The sequence below is a fragment of the Dromiciops gliroides genome, chromosome 4 (genome assembly GCF_019393635.1).
Source record: "Dromiciops gliroides isolate mDroGli1 chromosome 4, mDroGli1.pri, whole genome shotgun sequence".
In the NCBI taxonomy this organism is placed as follows: Eukaryota; Metazoa; Chordata; class Mammalia; order Microbiotheria; family Microbiotheriidae; genus Dromiciops; species Dromiciops gliroides.
The window spans coordinates 167,615,125-167,637,842 of NC_057864.1; the positions used below are offsets into that span (position 1 = coordinate 167,615,125).

The 22,718-nt window shown below is 37.7% G+C and overlaps 1 protein-coding gene across 3 annotated transcripts in view; it reads left to right on the plus strand.

Annotated features, from left to right (window-relative positions):
• TRIM37 (tripartite motif containing 37) overlaps nucleotides 1–19,198 on the plus strand; it is a 122,938-nt gene extending 103,740 nt beyond the window's left edge. The window contains exons 19-23 of one of the 3 annotated variants that reach the window (XM_044001636.1): nucleotides 3,471–3,602; nucleotides 4,821–5,010; nucleotides 7,152–7,270; nucleotides 14,975–15,121; nucleotides 15,778–16,182. In XM_044001636.1, coding sequence (XP_043857571.1) covers nucleotides 3,471–3,602; nucleotides 4,821–5,010; nucleotides 7,152–7,270; nucleotides 14,975–15,121; nucleotides 15,778–15,923 — 734 coding nt within the window. In that variant the 3' untranslated portion in view covers nucleotides 15,924–16,182. Of the gene's footprint in view, nucleotides 1–3,470; nucleotides 3,603–4,820; nucleotides 5,011–7,151; nucleotides 7,271–14,974; nucleotides 15,122–15,777; nucleotides 16,183–16,212 lie in introns of those variants that run through there. The other 2 variants (XM_044001634.1, XM_044001635.1) reach the window with 2 other exon arrangements.
• Nucleotides 19,199–22,718: the final 3,520 nt, after the last annotated feature.

A 22,718-nucleotide genomic window follows, 5' to 3' on the forward strand; every position in this document is an offset into this window, starting at 1 on the left:
ATAAATACTTAGAAATATTGATGTCGGGGCAGCTAGATGGCACAGTGGATAAAGCACAGGCCCTGGATTCAGGAGTACCTGAGTTCAAATCTGGCCTCAGACACTTGACACTTACTAGCTGTGTGACCCTGGGCAAGTCACTTAACCCCAATAGCCTCACCAAAAAAATCAATCAATAAATAATTAAAAAAAAAAAGAAATATTGATGTCAATATGATGGTATTTTAATATATAGAGAGGTAAAGAATTAAGTTAGATGAAGCATTTATTAACAGCTTAGTTATTTGCCAGGCACTATGCTAAGTTCTGGGAATACAAAAACAAAAAAACAAGGTAATCCTTCCTCTCAAAGAGTTTACATTCTAATAGGGGATGACAAATCATAAATATGAATTGGGAAGCTGGTGGAGTGGCATCGCCCTCTTGCAGAGGGAAGTCGACTGGCATGGAGATGGAGCTGACCAGAAAGTCATCAAGAAGTAAAGTGAGCAGCAGGGTGGGGCTTCTTAAGACATGGAGGTCCTGGGCAGGTACTCACTAATCAGTGAGGACTCCTCAGGGCAGTCATACTTAGGTAGGCAAGGAAACTGTCATGGAGGTAGAACAGATGGTGGAGTGAAGAGGAGGTGAATTATACCCTACGTATAGTCTCTAAAGCAGTGAATTAGAAGTGGGAGAAGCTGAACCTATACTATAGCTCCACTGCAGAATCCAGTTGTTCTTTGTTTTCCTATTTAAAACATCTGACAAATGATTGACCTATCTTGTTATACAAATATTAATGTTGTTGAAGGTTATGTATACCTTTATTCTGGGTCAGTCACTATACCTCACCTTATCAGATCTGATTTTAGGAAAGAATGCTCTCTTTGTAAGCCATGCTGGTCCCAGAATCCCCATTGCCCACCCTCTTTTGTTTCCCATTATTTGTCTGTGGGCCAGTAAACTTGTCATCTGAGTCCACAGTTAAGGGTGCCCTATATTTTAGTCCTTTAAAAAGAAAAGGAATTAATTGCTCTAGGACTCTTTGGGCATTTAAGGTGCCAGCTTCTCTCTAATAAAGGTAGCAACAAGAGAAAAACCTAGAGGGATACTTTTTTAAATCATCTAAACAACCATTGGCTATAATAAGTGAGTTGGAAGTGGGAGGGGGAAGGGTGGAATAGAACCCAATTTGCTATATTTTGAATATAAATTACCAGTATAGTTTAATATCTGACTGTAAAGGATAGTAATCTTGATTAGGAATTGGGTGAAGGTAGGTGATTCTCATACACAGACTACTTCAGATTAGTGTAGACCTAGTTAAAGTATAGCATTGAAGCTTTCTGAACACCCAGAGGCAGTATGAGGGCAATGATTTCCGAGTAGGGGCATTAGAAGAGATTGGTACCAAGAAAAGGAAAAGTACTGAAGATAAACTTGGTCTATTTTATAATTTTGCCTTGGTTTCCCTGAATTCTAGGCTGTTGTGTTAAAAGTGTTTTATTTCATTTATTTATTTATTTTTGGTGAGGCACTTGGGGTTAAGTGACTTGCCCAGGGTTACACAGCTAGTAAGTGTCAAGGGTCTGAGGCCGGATTTGAATTCTGGTCCTCCTGAATCCAGGGCCGGTGCTCTATCCACTGCACCACCTAACTGCCCCGTGTTAAAAGCTTTTTAAGCCAAGTGTATCTCAGGGCCCAAATAAGTGATAATAAGTGATAAGAAGGGATGAAAGAGGAGATGAACATTTCTCAGTAGGAAGAGGAAGAGAGAGGGTCATCTGGAGAGAACTGGCTCTACAGTGGCTTAGCACCTTTAGCAGGAGCTACATAGAAAATTGGGGACTGGGAATATTTTATTCCTTAAAATGGCTGTTGAAACATGATATTATTTGAAAGGTTATCAGATTTAGCACTGACCTGATTTCATTAAAAAATTGGTAACTGCTACTCATTGAACAAGACTCTTTTGACACTGTTAATTGGTTAGCTTTAGTCTTTGAGGATGAAGTCATTTATATATTCCAGTCCTTTACTTTGAATCTATATATGTTTTAGTTATGGTTCTTGTAAACAGCAAGTTTTGGGGTTTTGTTTCTGCAGTTGGCTTCATTTTTATAGGTGAAATAAGTTCATTAGCATTCAAGGCTATAATTATTTGGTTTTCCTTTCGTTAAATCCTTTATGTCTTTTTTCTTTGTTTTTAATCAGCATGAGGTGATGCCTGTTTGGTTTTTTTGCCTTAATCCTTGCATAACTTTCTTGCCTTGCACTAAACTCAGATTCAACTTATCTTACTTTGCATCAGTACAGTCTTAATCATCCCTCTCCCTCCTTCTATTTTGACTGATATAATCTTTTTATTTACCTTTTTTTTTGTTCACCCTAGCCTCAGTATTCCAGATAAGAGTTTAGTTTAGAAATCACGTTCCCCCTCACCTCTGCCTCATCATTTGATTAAATGTTACCTTCAGGAAATATTATTTCACTTCATCTATCCTGCCTTTCCTTCAGTCTTTCACAGTATCTAATTCTATTCCCTTTTCAATGCATTTTAAACTCAAAAGGCCTAATATTTTTCAGTGGCTTTTATGAAAGGTATAACTTTCTTTCTTTCTTTTTTTTTTTTGGTGAGGCAATTGGGGTTAAGTGACTTGTCCAGGGTCACACAGCTAGTAAGTGTTAAGTGTCTGAGGCTGGATTTGAACTCAGGTCCTCCTGAATCCAGGGCTGGTGCTCTATCCACTGTGCCACCTAGCTGCCCTGAGAGGTATAACTTAAATAAAAAGTACAATGAACTTATCTCTGTTATAAAGGGTGTTTACACAGCAGCATCCTTCTTATTTGCTTTCAATTGTAGATTGCCTTGTTTTAAGTTTCACCTGCATATCACAAGCCCAGCCCAGTTCTAGATGCATTATTAGTAAATAATCTGGTTTTGTCCTCATGACGAATCATTTTTCTAATGGAGTAAGCTCAGTTTTCTAACAGTTTATCTTGGGGGTGTTGGCCAAATTTTCACTTGAGGAAACCATTTATACAGAAGGATTTCATAAAATTTTTCAGCTAGTATGGGCTTTAGAGCTCATCTAGTCCAAGCATCTCATTATATAGATGAGAAAAATGAGGCCCAGAGAAATGATGTGATTTGCTCGGGATCAGAGAGGAATAGAAGCCATTTCTTTCAGTTCCATTGGTTCTTTCTACTATAACAAGTATCTCTGCTTCAGAGGACATTGACGCCTCATTTTTTCCCATTGATCAATTCTATTTCTTTTTTTATAAGCTGAGTTGATAGCTCAAACTCATTTGAGTCTTCTATCTGGAAGGGTTCTTAGAAGCCTTCTTTATAAATTAGGAACAGAAATTCCTTCTTTGAAAGATAGCAATTGGAACCCTATCTGCATAGGAAGACAGATGATCTTGCTGAGGTAGTATTTCATATCTTGTTGTGTACAAAAAAGAATATTAAAATATCTTTTCAGCCACAAATAAGAAAAGTAATTCTCCCAAACCTACTCGATCTGGTACAGCTGGAAGTTTGTCACTAAGAAGAGCAGTGGATTGTGGGGAAAACAATCATCGCCCAAAGGGAGACTGTCAGACTTCCTCTGAAGGTAAATCTGCAGTGCTTAGTTAGATGTGTATAGTGAATGTTAATGTTTTATTGCTGGACTTAAAGACATAAAAAATTGTGTTGAATGCTTATTATTTCATTGCAAAGCATTAAGCACCTACTATATTCAAAGCAAAGTGCCTAAGCATTGGGGATATAAAAGTACATGTGACAGTTCCTGCTTTCAAGGAATTTTATTTTATTCCTTAAAAGCTCTTGAAATATGATGTGATTTGAAAGGTTGGCAGATTTAGCAATGATTTGATTTCATTAAAAATTGGTAACTGCTACTCACTGAATAAGAGTCTTGATACTATTGTTAACTGCTTAGTTTTAGTCTTATAGGAGGAAGCCATTTATATATTCCAGAACTTTACTTTGAATCTATACAAAAACACTATGTTTTAGATATGTTTCTCATAAACAACAAGTTTTAGGATTTTGTTTTTGCAATTGGCTTCATTTTTATAAGTGAAATTACCCTGTTGGCATTCAAGATTATAATATAATGGGAGAAACACAATTACATATCTAAATAATTAAGAAAAGAGAGATTCAGGAGAGGTGAGATTGAAGGAAAAGTCCAGGCAAATGAAGAAGATATTACTTACATTTGGGGGAGAGGCAGAGAAAGCTTCCAGGAGAAAATGGCATCTGAATTGGGCTTTTAAGCAAAAGAGGGATGTCAGTGAACAGAAATGTTGGTACAGGAGTCCATTCCACTCATAGGGGAAGGAATGAGCAAAGATACAGAAAGAGGAGCAAATAGGAAGAAAACAGGGAATGGAGAATTAGTCCCTTTGGTTGTGAGGTTGATTATGTAAATGGTAATGGTATTGTGAGACTGTACTGAGGTTAGAGCCAGATCGTGTGCTTGAGATCCTAGAATACCAGGATCGATACTTCACCTACTTTATTCAATAGTAGGCATTGGAGAGCCACCAAAGATTTTTGAGAAGTATTTTATTCTGTTCCTTTGTACAGTTTTAAAAATAATCAATATGTGTTTTTTTAAAAGAAGATAACAGTTCAAGGCCAGGCTGGGTCAGGCTGGGTTCATTAATATGTTTTTTCTTATTTCTAAACAATAAAATATTTAAGATTTAGGAGTCATATATAGGTAAGTTGAATGGAGACTTAAGAGAACTTTTAATGTCTGTATTTTCAGGAGATATGTTAATTTTACTACACTAAACCTATGAACATTCCTTTTCTTAAGGGTGCCCTGGAAGCTCACAGTCTGGTAACAGACATAGCCCACCCCGGGCCTTGACTCATGGCAACATCTGTGAGGTGCTGCCCAAAACAGAAGACAGACAGTGTGAAGTTTTGGATCCAGATGTTCTGATTGTTGCAGGTTTAAATGGCTTACCTGTTATGGAGAAGACAAGAAAAATGGTCACAATGGGGTAAATTTAAGACCTTTTGTTAATATGGTGTATAGATTTTTTTTGGTTATCCCTTTAACTGTTTTGCTTCTTTAATACATGCCTATCATATTTTACAAATTAAGTTTCCCGTTTTCCTCAACTCTGTAAGAAGAGAAATAGAAAAAAATTATCATATACCTGAAAAGTATTCAGAACTTCTATTTCCTGATTTTGACCAGAAAAAAAGACAGTTCTAAATGTGGAAGGAAGCAAAAAAATAGTCATCTCAGGATCAAATTAAAGCTCATTTTAACTAAATTAAGATTACAGTAATAGCTGGGGGAGTGAGGTTTTTTGTTTTTGTTTTTTACCTGCTTCTTTATAGCTATTTTATACATTTTAATAAGGCTGTGATCTTTGATATCTCATAAGGCTTTACCTTTGTTTCAGTGAAGACCCTCTAACAATTTGGTTTCTGCTCTTATTTTCTTCCCATAAAGAATATAGATTTAGAATTTCCAAAATGTTAAGTACACATTGCTTTTAATTCCATTTATTCTTCAGAAGTCATAAATTCAAATCCTGGGACTGTTCAATTTAGTCTTCCATCCTTTCGGGACTGATTCATCATAATGTGTTTTATTTAGCTCTGTTGAATGAGACATTAATATCTGTCTGCTTTTCTACTATGCATGGATATAGAAGAAATTTTTAAACAATAGAATGACTTTTTCTGGATCTACTTGAAAAGATCCTTGAATTAAGTTTAGAGACATTCCTTAAGAAGCTGTGTACAGTTTTAATTTTCAGTAATCAACAGGTTGGATAATTATGGAAGTGGCTTGGTTGTGCTACACCACATATGGTTTATCCTTTAGTTCAATATAAGCTGCTTAGTAAACATTTTATGGTGATTGTCTTGCCATCCATTTTACCTAGTCAGTTTTCAATGCACCCTCCTTTTGATTTAGGATAAAACTGACTGTTTGAGAGGTTATTTTTAATCTGGTAATTTCAGTTGTAGGAGAAAGTATGTGTTCTTTACTGCCTAAACAAAAGTTTTAGGCCTGTTCTCTAAGGATTTGAATAGAGTGATGTTATATTATTGTGCTGCTTGCTATTTGTAATTTGTTAGCTCACTTGGTGAGAGCAAATAGATCTAAAGTTACAAATTCAGTCTTTGTGCGGGCCAGGTATCTTTGCCAAAGGCTAGTACCTCTGACCTAGCATCAGTTGGAGTCCATTCCCACTATGAGGAAAACAACTTTGAATGTGTGATCTTATCCTACAGGGGTTAGGTCACTGAGGTTATTTCAGTATTTTTTAAAAAGGATAGCACATTATTATGTAAGTACATCTGATAGTGATGATTCAATCTTTGTTAGTAAATATCCACAGATAATCTATGCTTAACTTTACACTAATTCATCAATGTTTAAATATTATCTCCGTTTTGCACTTTATTTTACATCTTACCACATCATATGTAAATGTGAACAATTTGTTAGCCAAGTCATTGGTATAGACTATATAAAAACATAGTGTAGTGTTATTCTATAGGCCTGGCTGTTAATACTTTTCCAATTAGGAGGCTTCTGTAAATAATTTTAAATAAAATATTAAGAAGGTAATAATAAAGTTGTAAGAGTCATCCTGTGTCAATGCTGAATTTTGATTATTTATGTCTAGACTTGTTAAGAGTTTATTGGATAAAAGTTCTATGTAAACCATAAATTACTTTAATATACAAGATGATAAAATCATAGATTTAGAACTGAAAGAGACCTTAGAGGTCATCAGGTCCAACCCCCTCATTTTACAGATGTTGAAATTGAGACTTAGAGAGCTTCAGTGACTTCCCCAGTGTCATTTCTCTCTGTGTGTGTGTGTAATATCTGATATAAATTAGTTATAAGAAATAATGCTATTTATTGTCATAGACTTAAAAAATTTTTTTTTCTTTTCTTTTCTTTTTTTTTTTTTTGGTGGGGCAATGAGGGTTAAGTGACTTGCCCAGGGTCACACAGCTAGTAAGTGTCAAGTGTCTGAGGCCAGATTTGAACTCAGGTCCTCCTGAACCCAGGCCCAGTGCTTTATCCACTGTGCCACCTAGCTGCCCCTGTCATAGACTTTCAAATACAGAAATGTAATAAAATAATATCTCTTTACCATATTCCAAGGTCTAATGCTAAAGGATGTCGCATAGAAGGAACACCAATTGCTGATATGGAAAACAATTCTGAAACTGGGGAGTTACAAGCCATACTTCCTGAAGGGGCTTCAGCTGTGCCTGAAGAAGGTAAATAAAAGTTGAAGTCATAATAATAGTGGCTAGAAAGTAATACTGAGAGGGTAGTTTCTTTTTTCTTTTCTTTTTTTTAATAAAAGTATTTTATTATTTTCCAGTTACATGTAGAGATAGTTTTCAGCATTTGTTTATATATAAGATTTCCAATTTCAAATTTTTCTTCCTCCCTTCCTTCCCTTACCGTCTCCCCTAGACAGCAGGCAATCCAATATAGGTTATGTATATGAGAGGGTAGTTTCTTAAAGTGCTTACTTTGTGAAGAATCTTTGAGGCAACCTTCAGTCTGAGCATAACATTTTGTTTTATGAATTTGATGTTGGCTAATTAAGCATAAAGCATCACAGATTTTAAGAGGTTATGCATATTCTGCAGAAAGAGGTGTTATGTATTAGTTAAGTAGGTAAAGTGATATTATTTTTGAAAAGTCTTTTATAATATATATAGTCTATATGTCTTGAAAATGCATATAAATTGATAGAAAAGTCAACCTTAATTTTTTTGTGTGCTTTTAAAAAAGCTTAGATTGCTTTGCTCTCTTTTTTTTTTTTTTTTTTTTGTGAACAGAGTTTTTAGGATTCAGAAATCTCAACTCATAACAGACTGTTTCTCTGTTAAGACACATTTGGCTGTAGTCCTAAGCATTTCTTTCAGTACATAATTTCATTGTTCTCTACTTCTCTGAGGCACAGAAGACATTTTGCAGTTCTCTGCAATCAGATGGTATCTGTGTGGAAGTGTTGATTTCCTCTTGCTGAGTCCTTTAGAAGTTAGAGGGGGGGAAAGGATGTTGACTTTCTTATTGATATTTGACATAAAAAATTCATTTCTTCCTTAAAGTCTGCCGCCTTCCACCTCTGCACTCATTTGAATTTCAATGACTGATGAATTGTAGCTTAAAGCCTATATTAAGATGCCAGCATCCATCTCTAGCTGCCGTGTGCAACATTGTGTAGGTGTTGGCATTTACAGAAGGTCTTTCTGTTACAGAAGGCTAAAAATGTCTTCAGTCTTAGTCAGTACAACGAAATGTGCTCCCGTAGGTGCAACACTCTTCCAGGAGAAAGGATTAATTGGGAAATGCTTCTTAAAGTACGTACATAGAAACCTGCAGGGCTTGCTTGCACCTTTGCCTCTTGTTGGTAAACGATATTTTTAAATGCCATTGGATTTTTTTTTTGTACTATATGTTTTAGGTTACATATGTAGCTCCTCTCTTTTTAAAAATTTTATTTATTTATTTGTTTGTTTGTTTTTGGGTGGGGCAGTGAGGGTTAAGTGACTTGCCCAGGGTCACACAGCTAGTAAATGTAAAGTGTCTGAGGCTGGATTTAAACTCAGGTCCTCCTGAATCCAGGGCCAGTGCTTTATCCACTGTACCACCCAGCTGCCCCCATGTAGCTTGTGTCTCTCTTTTTTTTGGGGGGGGGGCAGGGCAATGAGGGTTAAGTGACTTGCCCAGGGTCACACAGCTAGTAAGTGTCAAGTGCCTGAGGCCGGATTTGAACTCAGGTACTTCTGAATCTAGGGCCAGTGCTTTATTCACTGTGCCACCTGGCTGTCCCGGTAGCTTGTCTCTTAATGTCTGCTTCTTATAAATTAAATTCTGATTATTTAAGTAATTAGGGTATTATTTAATTAGCAGTTGCCACTTCAGGTGAAACATAAACAGCAGAAGATTTTGGACATCAAATTTATTACAAAGAAAAGAGATTATTTTAAAATGTTAATAACAAATTTAGAGTTGTGGAGACTTTGGAAACTACCTAATCCAACCAAACCCCTTCATTGTATAGTGTTTTGCATTTCATGAAGTGCAGAAATACTGTCTTTTTGTTTTGTTTTTGTTTTTTGGTGGGGCAATGAGGGTTAAGTGACTTGCCCAGGGTCACACAGCTAGTGTCTGAGGTCACATTTGAACTCAGGTCTTCCTGAATCCAGGGCCAGTGCTTTATCCACTGAGCCACCTAGCAGTCCCCAGAAATATTTTCTTGACTGTATTTGGGGCTAGCTTTATGGTTTAGCTCTTTGAAAGTATTAAACTTGCAAGGGAGAAAAGGGGGTCTTTGTAGATAACTGCTTTTAATGTCTTCCACTTCCATGTCAGAGCAACAAGGTGGTACAGTAGATAGAGCACTGGGCCTGGAGTCAGAAGAACCTGCCTCGGATATTTCCTAGCTGTTTGACCCTGGGCAAGTCACTTAACCCTGTTGACCTGAGTTTCCTCCTGTAAAATGAGCTGGAGAAGGAAATGGCAAACCATTTTAGTATCTTTGCCAAGATAATCTCAAGTGGGGTCTTAGTCAGACATGACTGAATGACTAAACAACAGCAACAACGACTACCTCCATTTCAGGGTGCTGTGGGAAGTACTCTACTTTCATAAAGCTCTTAGCATTCCTTAAAGAAAGTTGCCATTTAAATGCAAAACAATTCCACGTCATTAGAAAAATACTTGGATTAATTTGTAGATACCTAAATAGTTTTCTTACAGCTGAAGGTCCCAGAAAAGGTCCTGGGAAGAAAAAAAGAGCCTCAGGGAGTTGCTAGGAGGGAGCAGTTTAGACAAAAAGGAGCCTTTGTTCCGCTTGGATTTTGTTTGTTTGTTTGTTTTTGTTTTGCTTGAAAGAGAAGGCTTGGTGCAAAAAAAAAAAAAAAGAAGAAGAAGAAAGAAAGAGAAGGCTTGGCCCTCAGTACATCCTCGGGTGTCATTCTGCCCTGGTTGGAGCCAACTAACTCCAAAGAAACCTTGACATTTCATGTCTTTATGACTTCCTGGCAAGTGTAGTCGGTTCCCATTGTATCTGAGTGTGGGGAAAACAGGTCTCTCTCTCTTTTTTTTTTTTTTAAGTGAGGCAGTTGGGGTTAAGTGACTTGCCCAGGGTCACACAGCTAGTAAGTGTTATGTGTCTGAGGCCGGATTTGAACTCAGGTACTCCTGACTCCAGGGCCGGTGCTCTATCCACTGCGCCACCTAGCTGCCCCCCAGGGCTCTTTTTTTGAGTAAAATACATCAGGAAAATTTTACATGTGAGAGATCACTGTAGAATGCTGACAGTAGCCCTAGAGAAGAGAAAGCAGGCTTTGTGATGTTCCACATTACAGCTGGTGTTGGTACTCACTGGGAAACCAGGAACTGTTGTGTTCCCCATCTTGAGCCTAAATGAAATGTCTTTTACCTTAAACCTACAAACATTGACTGCTGTGGGGAACCTTATCTTAAACTTGTGTTTTGGTGGCTTGAAGCTGAAAATGATGGTGTTTTTCCTCCTAGAAACCAAATGAATGAACTCCATATATACTAGTGATAATGCATTTTTCTTGATTGTATGTTCTGATTGAACTCATGCCAGATAGCACAGTCCCTTTCAGTTAGCACAGTGACACTCAAAATTCCTGTCTTAGGAATTGGCTGTTTGACTATCAGACCTCCTCCCTGGCAGCATAGGAGGGACGAGATACCAGAAATTGCTGGAATTTTTGGAACTGTTTGCCATTTGCATTGATACCTGGTACAAGAAAGGCATAAAAATGCCTACATTGTGCCTAGTCCCCTTCCTTGTCCTCTTTCTTTACTGTATAGCCACTACATTTCAAAGGTAGGATTAGAACCCAGGTCCAGTGTCCATTTCTTACATTGTGCCCCTGTTTTCTAGAATTGAATTGTTGTTTGTCCTTCATTCTTGAAGAGGACCATGACATCAGAGAGGTGATGTCATGACTTGCAGATAATTGGATTTAAGTGAGGGAGGGCTGTGCAGAGCCACCAGCCTCACACTCTCCTCGAGAACCATCCAGGTCCAGTGGCAAGATATACATCAGGAAGACCGGAGATGGCCCCAGATGTTTGTCAGTTGGGATTAAGTGACTTGCCCAGGGTCACACAGCTAGTAAATGTCTGAGATTATATTTGAACTAAGGTCCTCCCGGGTTCAGGGCCAGTGCTCTATCCACTTTGCCACCTAGCTAAATTGAGTAAATACTTGTTGCATAGTTAGTTTGGAAACAGACCCTTTGCCACTGTGGGTGAATAACAATTTATATTAAGTAGAAAACCAGTCCTGATCTTCATTTTATGATCATATCTTCTAGGGGAAGGGGTGACTGTTGTTCCAAAAAAAAAAAAAAAAGTATGGAATGACAGATTTGTGGTCCTTAGGAAGAGCATTGCTGGGCAGCTAGGTGGCGCAGTGGATAAAGCACTGGCCCAGGATTCAGGAAGATGTGAGTTCAGATCTAGTCTCAGACACTTGACACTAGCTGTCTGACTCTGGGCAAGTCATTTAACCCTCATTGCCCCACAAAAAAAAAGAAAGAAAGAAACAGCATTGCTTACCAGTTATTTAATGTGATGCGTATGTAAGCATTATATAGAGATATAAGAAACTTGACTGCATTTCCACTAACCAGCTCTGTGACCTTGAACACATTACCTTACCTCTTCTTTAAAGCTAGAGTAGATCTCAAGGTGATAAATTTAGAGGTAGGAAGCAGCCATATAATCCAGCCTCCCTCATTTTGCTGGTGAGAAGACTTAGTCTCAGTGCGTTTTAGTGATGTGCCCAAAGTCAAATAACTAGAGCAGATGGGACTTCAGACTGGCCTCTGACTCCAAATCCATTGCTCTTTCCACTGTACCAAGATGACCTCCGAGATTCCTTTACACTCTAAAATTCTGTGATTCTTTATTGCAGTATGGACAAGAATAGGCTCTGACCAGAATAATTGTAGCCAGCTTTTGTGACCTTTTGTTTAAGAGAAACTGTGATTGAGATTTGAATAATTGTTGATTTTTGCCTTGTCCCTTTACTTCCTCTTTCACATATTCACGGAGATTTGTTTAAGAGGTACCGTGATTCAATGGGAAGGCAGACTTTTGAACTAGAAATCGAGATCTCAGCAGTCCCTTAAACTTGTCTGGCCAATATATTCAGGGGGAAATAATTTATACCTAAAATACTAAAACCTCAAAATGACTTTTAAAGTTCTGAGTAACAGTTCTATAAAAGGACACAAGATGGAGACAGAACTCTAAAAAAGGAGATAACTTTTTTTTCTCTTAAAAATGAGAGGAAATATTCTGCACTGGTAGTCTTTTCAGAAAAGAGCATTTTAACAATTTAACCTTCTTACAGGTATGGGGGGGGGGTCACAACATTTTGAAAATTATCCCATCTACCTCTAATATAGTTTAATTTAAATTTTTTAACCAAAACTTTTATTCAAATTTTTAATCAAAATATAACTACAAATAAATGAATTAAGTTTTCTTTTTGGGAAAAGATTAAGGGCTGGTGTTTTCACCATTGTAGCCAAACTGAATGGCTCATTTCTATTTGGGATTTCTTAAGAAATACTGTTTTTCTAGGATCCCCTGAGGGGAAATTAGGACAGGGGTAGGAGCAGATAGATCAGTTAGTTTGCTTTTCTTGGCCTTCTGGAAGACCCACCTCCATTTGGAGTACCTTTCCCTCTATTTGCCTTCCACTTCTCCCCCTCCCCTAGCCAGAACCCTTGTAGGACAGCTGGATGGTGGGAAGACCTCCTTGCCACCCTCTTCTTTTCCTTCCCCCTTTCCACACCTACCCTGGCTTTCCAGAACCCATGTGGGTTGCTTTATTGCTCACATGGCTTGGATGAGATGGGAGACACCAGCTTTTTTCCTTCCTGTAAGATGGGAGGACCATCAGGCCTTACCATATGCCCTGTCACTGCTTCCTGAGGTCCTCCTCACCTTAGTATCTGCTCTGCTTCTAATGCAGTACATAACTTATTTTAATATTTTGTTAACTTTGTTTCATTATAGTTTGGTTTCTTTGTTATCTTATATATTTTATTTATGTATTCAACAGCTGTGAGTTGGTCCATAGGCTTCATCAGACTGCCTGAGAGGTACATGATGCAAAAAAAGTTAAGAACCTTTGTTTTGTGTCCTTGCAAACCCTAACACTGTCATCCAACAATGATGCAGCCTTGCTCTTCCATGCACACCTGCACCCTTAGGACTTCTGAGCCTTTCCATCTTCCTTACAGCTGAACTTTTCCTTTATTGTATTCTCTCCCCATTTAAGGGGTCAGCTCCTTGACAGTAGAGACTATCTCACTTTTTCTGTGTGTATCCCCAGTACTTAATATTAGCACATTTATACCACAATTCAGGATTGGTTCAATATTAAGAAAATTATAAGCATTATTGACCATATTAATAACAAGGAAGACAAAAATATCAACAAATGCAGAAAAGGCTTTTGACAATACAATACCCAATTCTATTTTAAAAAATAATAAAAAATGAAAATTAAATGTAAAAAGAAAGCATAAAGGAATGGAAGCAGGAAAGAACTTAGTAAGCATTTAATAAATGTTTTTCATTCATTAATTCTTTCAGAGGTGTATTTTGAATAGAAAATCATGGAACAATACTTATTGGGGCCCCTATTTATTTGTTTAGTCTCAACTGGACCCTCCCTGAAGCAAGGCTAACATTCTGTTCCTTTCTAATTGAATCACTTTCCTGTTCTTTACAGCTGTTCCAAACTTTCTCCTTTTTACTCAAGCTTCCCATGGCATCCCCTCTCTGTTATTTTTATAAGCAACTTGCCTTATAATTTACCTGAAAATTTGAGGCTGTTTGCTGAGAGCTTCCTCTTCTCCCTTCCTCTCTCCTCAGGAGGGCTTTTTTCCTTCTGACATTGACTTTTTCCTCTACTATTTCTTCCTTCACTCCATGCTCAGATGGCCTGGAGGTAGCTGTTCTTGTCAGTTCTAATCCTTCTGCATATACCCTTGTTCATATTCACTCCTGACTTCTCATGATGATTGTTCCCACTGTCATCCCCCCCCCCTTTCTCTTATCTTCAATCTCTCCCTTTGTACAGTGTCTTTTCATGCTACCCACCAACACACTTGTGTCTCCCCCTTTGTTCAATAGCCCTCACTTGATCTTACCATTTTCATGAGTTACTGTCCTACATTTCTCTCTTCTCCTTCAGTGTCAACTACACATAGAGAAGTGTCATATACACTTCTCCACTTCCTTCCTACCTTCTCTCTCTCAGCCCTTCTGCAGTTAGCCTTCCGACCTTATTCAACTAACACCACCCTCTGCACAGTCACCAGTGACATCCTAATTGCCAAAGCAAAGGGTCTTTTCAGTGCTTATTCTTTTTGACCTTTTTGTAGCATTTGACAGCATTGATCTCCTTAACCTCCTGCTGATGCAATCACAGATCCAGATGTCTGTGGTATGTGCCATAGGACAGTTTTAGAACAAATTCATTAGCTAAATTCCCTTAGAATGGAGTAGATAATTGATTCAAAGTAGTAGACCAAACTCTATTGTATCATAGCATGGTTTATGTGTTTTTGTTTATCTTGGTTCATGGTTTCAAAAAAGGCACAGTGGATTGAACACTGGACCTGGAGTCAGAAAGACCTAAGTTCAAATCCTGCCTCATGCCACAGTTGCATAACCCTAAGCAATTCATCCGATTTCTCTGCCTCGTTTTCTCATCTGTAAAAGGGGGATAATAATAGCACCTTTCCCTGAGGGTGTTGTGAGGATAAATTGAATTGATATTTGCAAAGTGCTTGACAAGCCATATAGATGCTAGTTCCTGATGATTATGATGATCATTAGCAAATATATATGAAGCTTTCTTGCTCGTTTTTTTTTTCTTCTTTTTCCACTTTTCGCAGTTCTCTGTCAGAAACATGTTCTTAGACTCCTACCAGGAATGAGCAGTGATAGTGATGTTGAGTGTGACACTGAAAATGAAGAGCAGGAAGAGAATGCTCCTTTGGATGGATTTAATGACTCCTTCTTGGGACAGCCCTCAGGAGAAGGTAGAGCACCTGATGCTGCTTCGAAGGGGGGTGGGGTGGCTCGCAGGGCTTGGGCAGGCAGAGGATGGGAGGGGGTGAGGGTACATTCTTTCTAAGGGAGAGGGAGACCATCTCTTGTTTCTCTCTGAGGGCTTTCATCAAGATGCTTAAGTTACTAAAAATGTGCTGGTGGCAGCGGGTGGCTGCACCATTAGTTATGCAGGGCGGTACTTATGAATTAACTATTTGGTGTTTGGGTTTGGAATCCTGAATCTGGGGCCAGTGCTTTATTCACTTTGCCACCTAGCTGCCCCCATGTTTGATTATTTTATGCATTTAAGTCACCTTGTTTTTCATCTGAGTAGGGAACTCTTAGAATGGAAACTCTCCCCACACAACCTGTTCTGTAAATTGTAGTATTCAAAGAAAGTTGCACAGTGGCCTTGAGAAATTAACCACTTGCCCTTAGTAATATGTGTCAGCAGCAAGACTTCAAACCAAATTGTCTTTATTGAAACCCAATTCAATAAGCACTTGTTGAGTTTCTAATTTGTGTAAGACCCTGTCGCCCTCTATCTGTGCTGCCATGGTATCTGTTAAAATGACTCGATTAATTTTAATATCTTTCTAATACCTTTGTCTCCTTTTTAAAATTTGCTTTTTATTTTTAATCTTAGCCACATATTCCAGTTATCCCGGAGGTGTCTTTGTGGCACCAACAAAAACAACGTTCTCAATGTGGGCTGACTATCATGTGATATGCAGATTTTTTAAAGTGATGTTCCCCTGGGTCAAGATGTCTTTAAACTCTCATCAAGTTTAGTAAATCTGAATCCTTCTACCTTCCTTCCAAGCTTCCCAGTGCCCAGAGGACAGGAAAAAGTGGCAAGAGAATAAACAGAATCCCAAGTTCCATTTTCCCACTGTGCTGCTGGCTCTTCCCTGTGGGACTACATGGAGCCTAGTTCACAAATTCCCAAGAGTACAGTCAGTTGTCTGTTCCACCCTAATGCATTTTGATTACTTTGACATCACACATAGCCAACTTAAGTGATCAGAAAAATAAATTTTCCTGTTTTAAAATATTCTTGTGCCTTTTACTTTTATCTTAGATACATGTTCCAGTTTTCCTGAAGGTGATCAAATAGGCCCTGAAGACCTCAGTTTCACCACTGGCGAGAGCAGTGGAAGGTAATTGCCAAACCAAGGGTATTGGCTTTGAGTTAAGGTGACCCTGAAATTTGCAGTAGATGGTGACTGAAGTTTCTCGTCAGAGCCAGGAATGATCGAATGTGATCTTTGTTTGCTGCCACTCTCTCCACCTGCAATGTTATTCCTGAAACCGTGACAGAAGGGTGTGGATTGAGTGCATACTGCAGAGAAGAATCAGTATGGGAAGAGTTATATGTGTAACACAATGATAGAGTAGTTCTAGAAGTTAATAAACAACCTGCATTCACAAATGGCAGTTTTTCTACAACTGAAAGGAGATAAATTGCCAGAAATTATTTCCATCTTCCTATCTTGTTTGGTGCATGCACTCATTAACCTACTCAGTGTTGATACTGTCCCTTTGGTGTTCTCTTCAGTATCTGTGTTTAGATGACCACCTTCCTACTGATAGCATTTAATCAGCAGTTTATTCATGCCTGTTATTTAGTGACCAAGAAAAAATTACTTAGGAATAGATTTTGTACTACAGGCTCTTTATGTGAATAAGTGGAATAACCCTAACCACCCTCTGATGGGGCAGATTGACTGATGGGAACTAATTGGATTGCTTTCGTTTGAAAATGCAGGTGCCCTAATCTAGTTGCACAAAGTGATTGCATTGTGCAGCTTTTTTCATAGGTCATTTGTGACCTCTTGGAGAATTAGGCAAATTTGAGAAGGTTTTCCTCTTAGTGCTCTCTACTCTTAGAAAACGGTATAGTCATAGCTCCTACTCTTTTAAGTGTTGATCCCTAGTTAGAGGATTCAGGTAATTCCATTTCTTTTGTCTCTTAACATGTTTAACAGATATTGAGAAAATCTCCCTGACTCTGTTTTCATTAATTTAATTTTCTGTAGATTTAAAGGTTCAAAAATGTTAGTGATTGTCAAATCCTAGTGTAGAATTTTCTTCCTTTTCTCATTTTTGGACCAATTTTGGGAGAAAGTAATTGCCAAACTTATCCTTGAGGAATGGTGTTTGTATTTGAGCTGCTACACTGACTGTGAAAACTACATTGAAAATTGAGTAAGAGGCTACTGAAAAGGATAAATAACTGTATATAAATGTTTGAAAGGAAGGCTTTTAATCTCATGTTTTAGCTAATGAAAATTGCTTTTTGGTGTTGTGTTATCATTCATGGTTCTTTGTTCAAAACAGTTTGCACTTTTTGTTAATAAAATGACCTTGAGAAAATGTAGTGCTTATGGTTATTGAAGAAGTCAGAAGGCATGTTCTCCTCTAGTCACCTGGATTAAAAGCTTCTTTGCTTTGTGTATGTTGAGTAAGCACATAAGGAGGTGAGGAGTATTTTCTAAGTCTGTGATGTAGCTACTTACTGCAAGAGTCTCATTGAGCTAGATAGACATAATCTAGGGCCTAGCTTCTTAAACTGTGGATCTTGACCTCTTATGACACATATAACTAAATGTGGGGGTTGTGAAAAATTTATCAACAGTAAAAGGGCCCGCGCGCGTGCACATACACCCTGTTTTATATGCCTGTATACCTGGGGTCATGTAAAAATTTCTCAGGCACAAGTGGAAAAAGTTTAAGAAGAAGCCCTGCTCTAAGCAATATAATCCTAAGGCCTGGAAGTTACTCATTATTTTCTTTGCACTATTTTCACTCTATAGTTAATATGTTCTTTTCATGGGGTTATTTTGCAAAATATTACAGATAGACTCATGTTTTTAGTTCATTAGATTCAGATTTTGCCTTCAATACATTTTGGCTCGTAGGTACTTTAACTGTGTCTTCTCTCCACACACATACATATATATAATATATTTACATATACATTCTACATGTATGTATGTCATCTAGATAATAGATGACAAACTTTACACAACAATTCATCATCATCTTCCAAAGCTACTCTTTTTCTGAAAAAATAAAACTGACTGGCTAGAGGAGGATTAAAACAAAATGTAATCAAATGCAATTCTCTCCCCCCCCCCCCCAAATATAGCTGACTACTCAATTAGTTGTCTGGGTCTTTCATAATTGTTGGGCAAATTATGACTTGATCTCTGTTTATTCTAGCATTGATTGCTTATCCATGCAGTTTACATTCATCAGATTTCTCATAATTGTAGAGATAACTGACACTTACACACTACTTAACAATTAAGAGAACATTCTTATATGCATGTGTGTGTGTGTGTGTGGGGGAGTTTATATCTATTCTCCTTTGTTCCTCACGATAGTCTTGTGAGGTAGAAGTAGTGATGTTATTATCCCTATTCTTATAGAGGAGAGAACTAGAGTTTAGAGAGACTATTAGCTTGCTTAAAGTGTGGCAGCTAGTGTAAGTGTGGATTCAAACCTAGGTTCCCTGATTCTAAGTATAGTGTTCTTTCCACTCCCACACTTGCCACCCAATTTGCTTGTGTTGTCTGAAATTTTCCTAATGTTTAGTGATGTTATAAAAAACAATATTGGATTTGGAGTCAGCAAACCTTTGGTTTGAATCTTGCTTCTGTCACTAACTTTTCAGCCTTCAGCAGGTCACAATTAAGAGGTTTCCAAACTCTCAATTCCCTTATCTCTAAAGTGAGGATTATTTAATATGTCTGTACCTTGCAGGGTTAAGAGGAAATTGGTTTGTAGACCATAACTTGTTAGAGAAATTTAGGTGGTTATTATTGTTATACATCTGTGAGAAGGGGATTTGTGCCCAGTTGGGCAGATAAGATAGGAAGTGGCCCTCATCACAGTAAATTCCCAAAACCTTTCATGACAGTTCTTAACATTGTTTTCTTAGGCTATTTAATCACCATTCCATGTTCTTGTCTTAGTTCAGCATTCTGAATCCCTCTTTTACCATGAATGTGTTAATATCCGTCAAACCCTGAAATTTAATAAAGATAATAGATCCATCAAAATGGTGTAATGGGTACATTTTTAATTTGAATATCAAGTGCTCTCTTGCATTTCTTGTGATCTTCTAGAAATTGTTTCTTCTCTCAGTTGTATGTAAAAATCACTGTGTAGTATAGTGGACTTGGGGTCAACAAACCTAGGTTCAAATTCTGCCACAGATCCTTACTAGTTTTGTTACCATGAACAAGACACTGAATCTTGGAGAGCGTTAGATGAGGATGTAAATACTTGGAGTACCTACTTTCCAAGATGGTTGTGAGAAAAATGTTTTGTAAACATTCAAGTCGAATAAAAATGTGAACTGCTGGTGGTGGTCTTGTTCAAGTGTGTGATAAGAGACCCATTGCAAGTTGGTGGAAATTTGAGTTTAGTGTATAAGTAAGACTTTGTCCTGCCTTGGACATTGAAGTTACTTAACAAAATACTTGCTGGATTAGATTCAGTGACTATGTCCATAGGGAAATAAAAATACAGCTTAACACCAAAGAAATATCTTTGTAGAGAACATTTACATGTTCTTCATGAGAATATTATTTTTTCACTTTCAGAATTAATTCATTTCATCAAAAAAAGATTTATTTAGGCACTGAAGATGCAAAGAAGAGAGATGACATTTCAGGAACCTGCCCAATTGTATTGTATTTTGAAACCATATTGAAGAGAATTTCTCTTTCTGTCAAACACATGTGAAAAGATATGTTTTCATATCAAAATAATAGGATTGTAATCAGCATCCTAACATAGAATTGCTCTATCACTTTGGAAGCAAAGGTTGGCACATGTATCAGAAAGCACTTCCAAGTGACTGAAACCCAAAGGCTATTTTCTACTTGTTCAGAAACTGTGCTTCCATTCTGATGGAAGTCATTTTTGTATTAGCTGAGCCTTGGACAAAATTCATTGTTTGGCAAATGAACAAAAGTGAGGCATAGAGGAAGCATATTGTGGGAAGTCGCACACTAAATTGGGAAAGCCCCTGGGGTTCATTCTTCCTCCCATGTCATAAAGCATGAGAGCCAGTGAAATTCAGCAGCTGATTTGGGTGAAGGGTTTGGGTTCTAGAAGCTCTTTTGCCATGACCTTTGAATTAAGTATTTGCCATTTGGTGGTGTTTATGGTATTGGAAATGTCTTTGTGTTCAATAAACTCTTAATAAAAAGAATTTAACTTATACACAGACATCAGTGGCATGTATCTTATAACTAGCCCTAGAGCATATTTTTTCAGTGTTAATGATTGCAGTTCAAATGTGTGTATGTTATAATAACCAAGTTAATACTTTATTTGGTGCTATTTTATACAGATTTTTTTTACAGGTTTTGTGTATTTGTCATCCTTTTCATTTTTTATAGCAATTTAATACTGCATTCTGTAGATACACCACAGCCTATTCATTTAGAATTTAAGTGATTTCCGTGTTTTCATTATTGCTTGTGGTGCAGTTATAAATATCTTTGAACATAGAAGTTTTTTTAAACCTGTTCCCTTTGTCAGCCATTGAATTACTGGGTCAAAGTGCATGATCAGCTTTCTAGCTCTTACTGTGTATTATCAGATGGCTTTCCAGAAAGACTGCGGTGATCTGCATTGCCACCAGCAATGTGTGAATGTACCTGTGCCCACAGTGTTCTCAGCAGAAAACATAGTTATTTTTTAATCCTCTATATTTATAACCACAGTGAACCTGGAAAGGGAGAAAGTGTTTCTACATTCCCAAAAGAACCATAGGCAGTTGGCTATAAAAATCAGTGTCACATTTCAGATGTTATGTAGACATGTGCTTCTATCACCTTGTAATATTATTTTACCAATCAAAAGATAGTTGTGTTTCTCTTGCATGAAACAAAAGCCCAATTCTTTTATAATTTCATGATAAATGCAGAAGTTACAATCAAAGACTGTCCCAGCTCTGGCTAGGTCATACACTGACTCAACTCAAGCGATCTCAATAAAAAGAGTAGCTTAGTTAACCGCTTTTTAAGAAATGTTAGCTGTCTGTTACTGCACCAAGTTTGGTTCACTTACACATTGTACATGTGCCGCTTATACAAAAAACACAACTTGGGTCTTTTGGACCAGTCATTTTAAAGAGATTTTCCCAGAGGAGCTTAATAAGCGGCAAAGCACTACTTTTCAAAATAGTCATTGTTCACATTCAGTCTCTGATTCAACAGGTGCTTTAATTTCTAGTCCTTTAAAGACCTCACTTTATTGGCTTCAAGCAGTGATGTTACTGAATTTTTTAAGTACATGAAGTTGTGAGATTGACTGTGACATTTCGATTTAACACTATGAATTAAGCAGTTGAGGTGGTTATAAGGATGGCAGAGATAGCATAAGTGGTTGTATGAGACTCTTCTGAAAATGCCCTAGTTTAACCTTTTCTATTTTACCTGCAGTCTTCTCTGCTCATAGTTTGATTATAACCATGACTTCTGTGCACTCCCTGCCCCCTCCCAGTTAACCTGCACACATCTCCTTTCTCTAACAGCCTTCATACAAGCTTTTAACTATGATTTACCTGCCCTTTTCTTTGCATTTGTTCCTGTTGTTGTTGGGTTTTTTTAAGTGAGGCAATTGGGGTTAAGTGACTTGCCCAGGGTCACACAGCCAGTAAGTGGTTAAGTGTCTGAGGCTGGATTTGAACTCAGGTACTCCTGACTCCAGGGCCGGTGCTCTATCCACTGTGCCACCTAGCTGCCTCGCATTTGTTCCTGTTGAAAAAGAGGAAGAGTTGGGCTTATATTTAGTGAGTAGAAAAGAAAAACCTGAGCAGATGACAACAGTTTGAAGGACAAAGTGGAAAGTTAGTGCTTATATAGTTAGGTGTCTCTTTTCCCAATTTTGGACCCAAAGATAATACTCCCAGTACATGATAAGGAGAGAATCTAGTTGCTGTTGTCAGTCCCTAGTTCCCAGGGAAAATCTATGCCTTATTCCAAGCTAGCCTTCAGCATCTGGTTTTGGAGCATAAACTTACACAACCCAAATCTATCATTTTTAATGTGGAAATGAGTCAGCAGATATTGTCATTTCCCAGTCTTAGATGAGCTTATAACATAAGCGTTATGCTATGCTGTCTTCAAAGATGATGCCACCGATGGTTCTTCTGGATATTTCTGATCATAGTAATTAGTGAACCTTTTTTTCTGTTTTGACAATGGAAAGGCTAGCTTTCGAATACAGTTGTAATAAGTAGTTAATTGCAGTTTTACCTCTGCCCTCTATGTGGACCTTCTTTAGTTCAGAATAGACTGACTTGCGAGAAGGAGAATTGCTATCTGCTTATCCGAGTATATTGAAGTTTTTGTTTTCTAAAAATGAACCCTATTCTGGCTTTAGTATAGCCTCATAATCTTCATGCCAATTCAGAAATGAGGAGGCTGTTTTTAGCCATGTTGATATGTGTGATAGTTCCAGTAGATGAAAACAGATCCTTGGGAAGACAAGGAGACAGAAGCCACACAGCAGTGATCCCTTGTATCTTCTGGGGGAAACACCTAAAACAACATCATATAAATT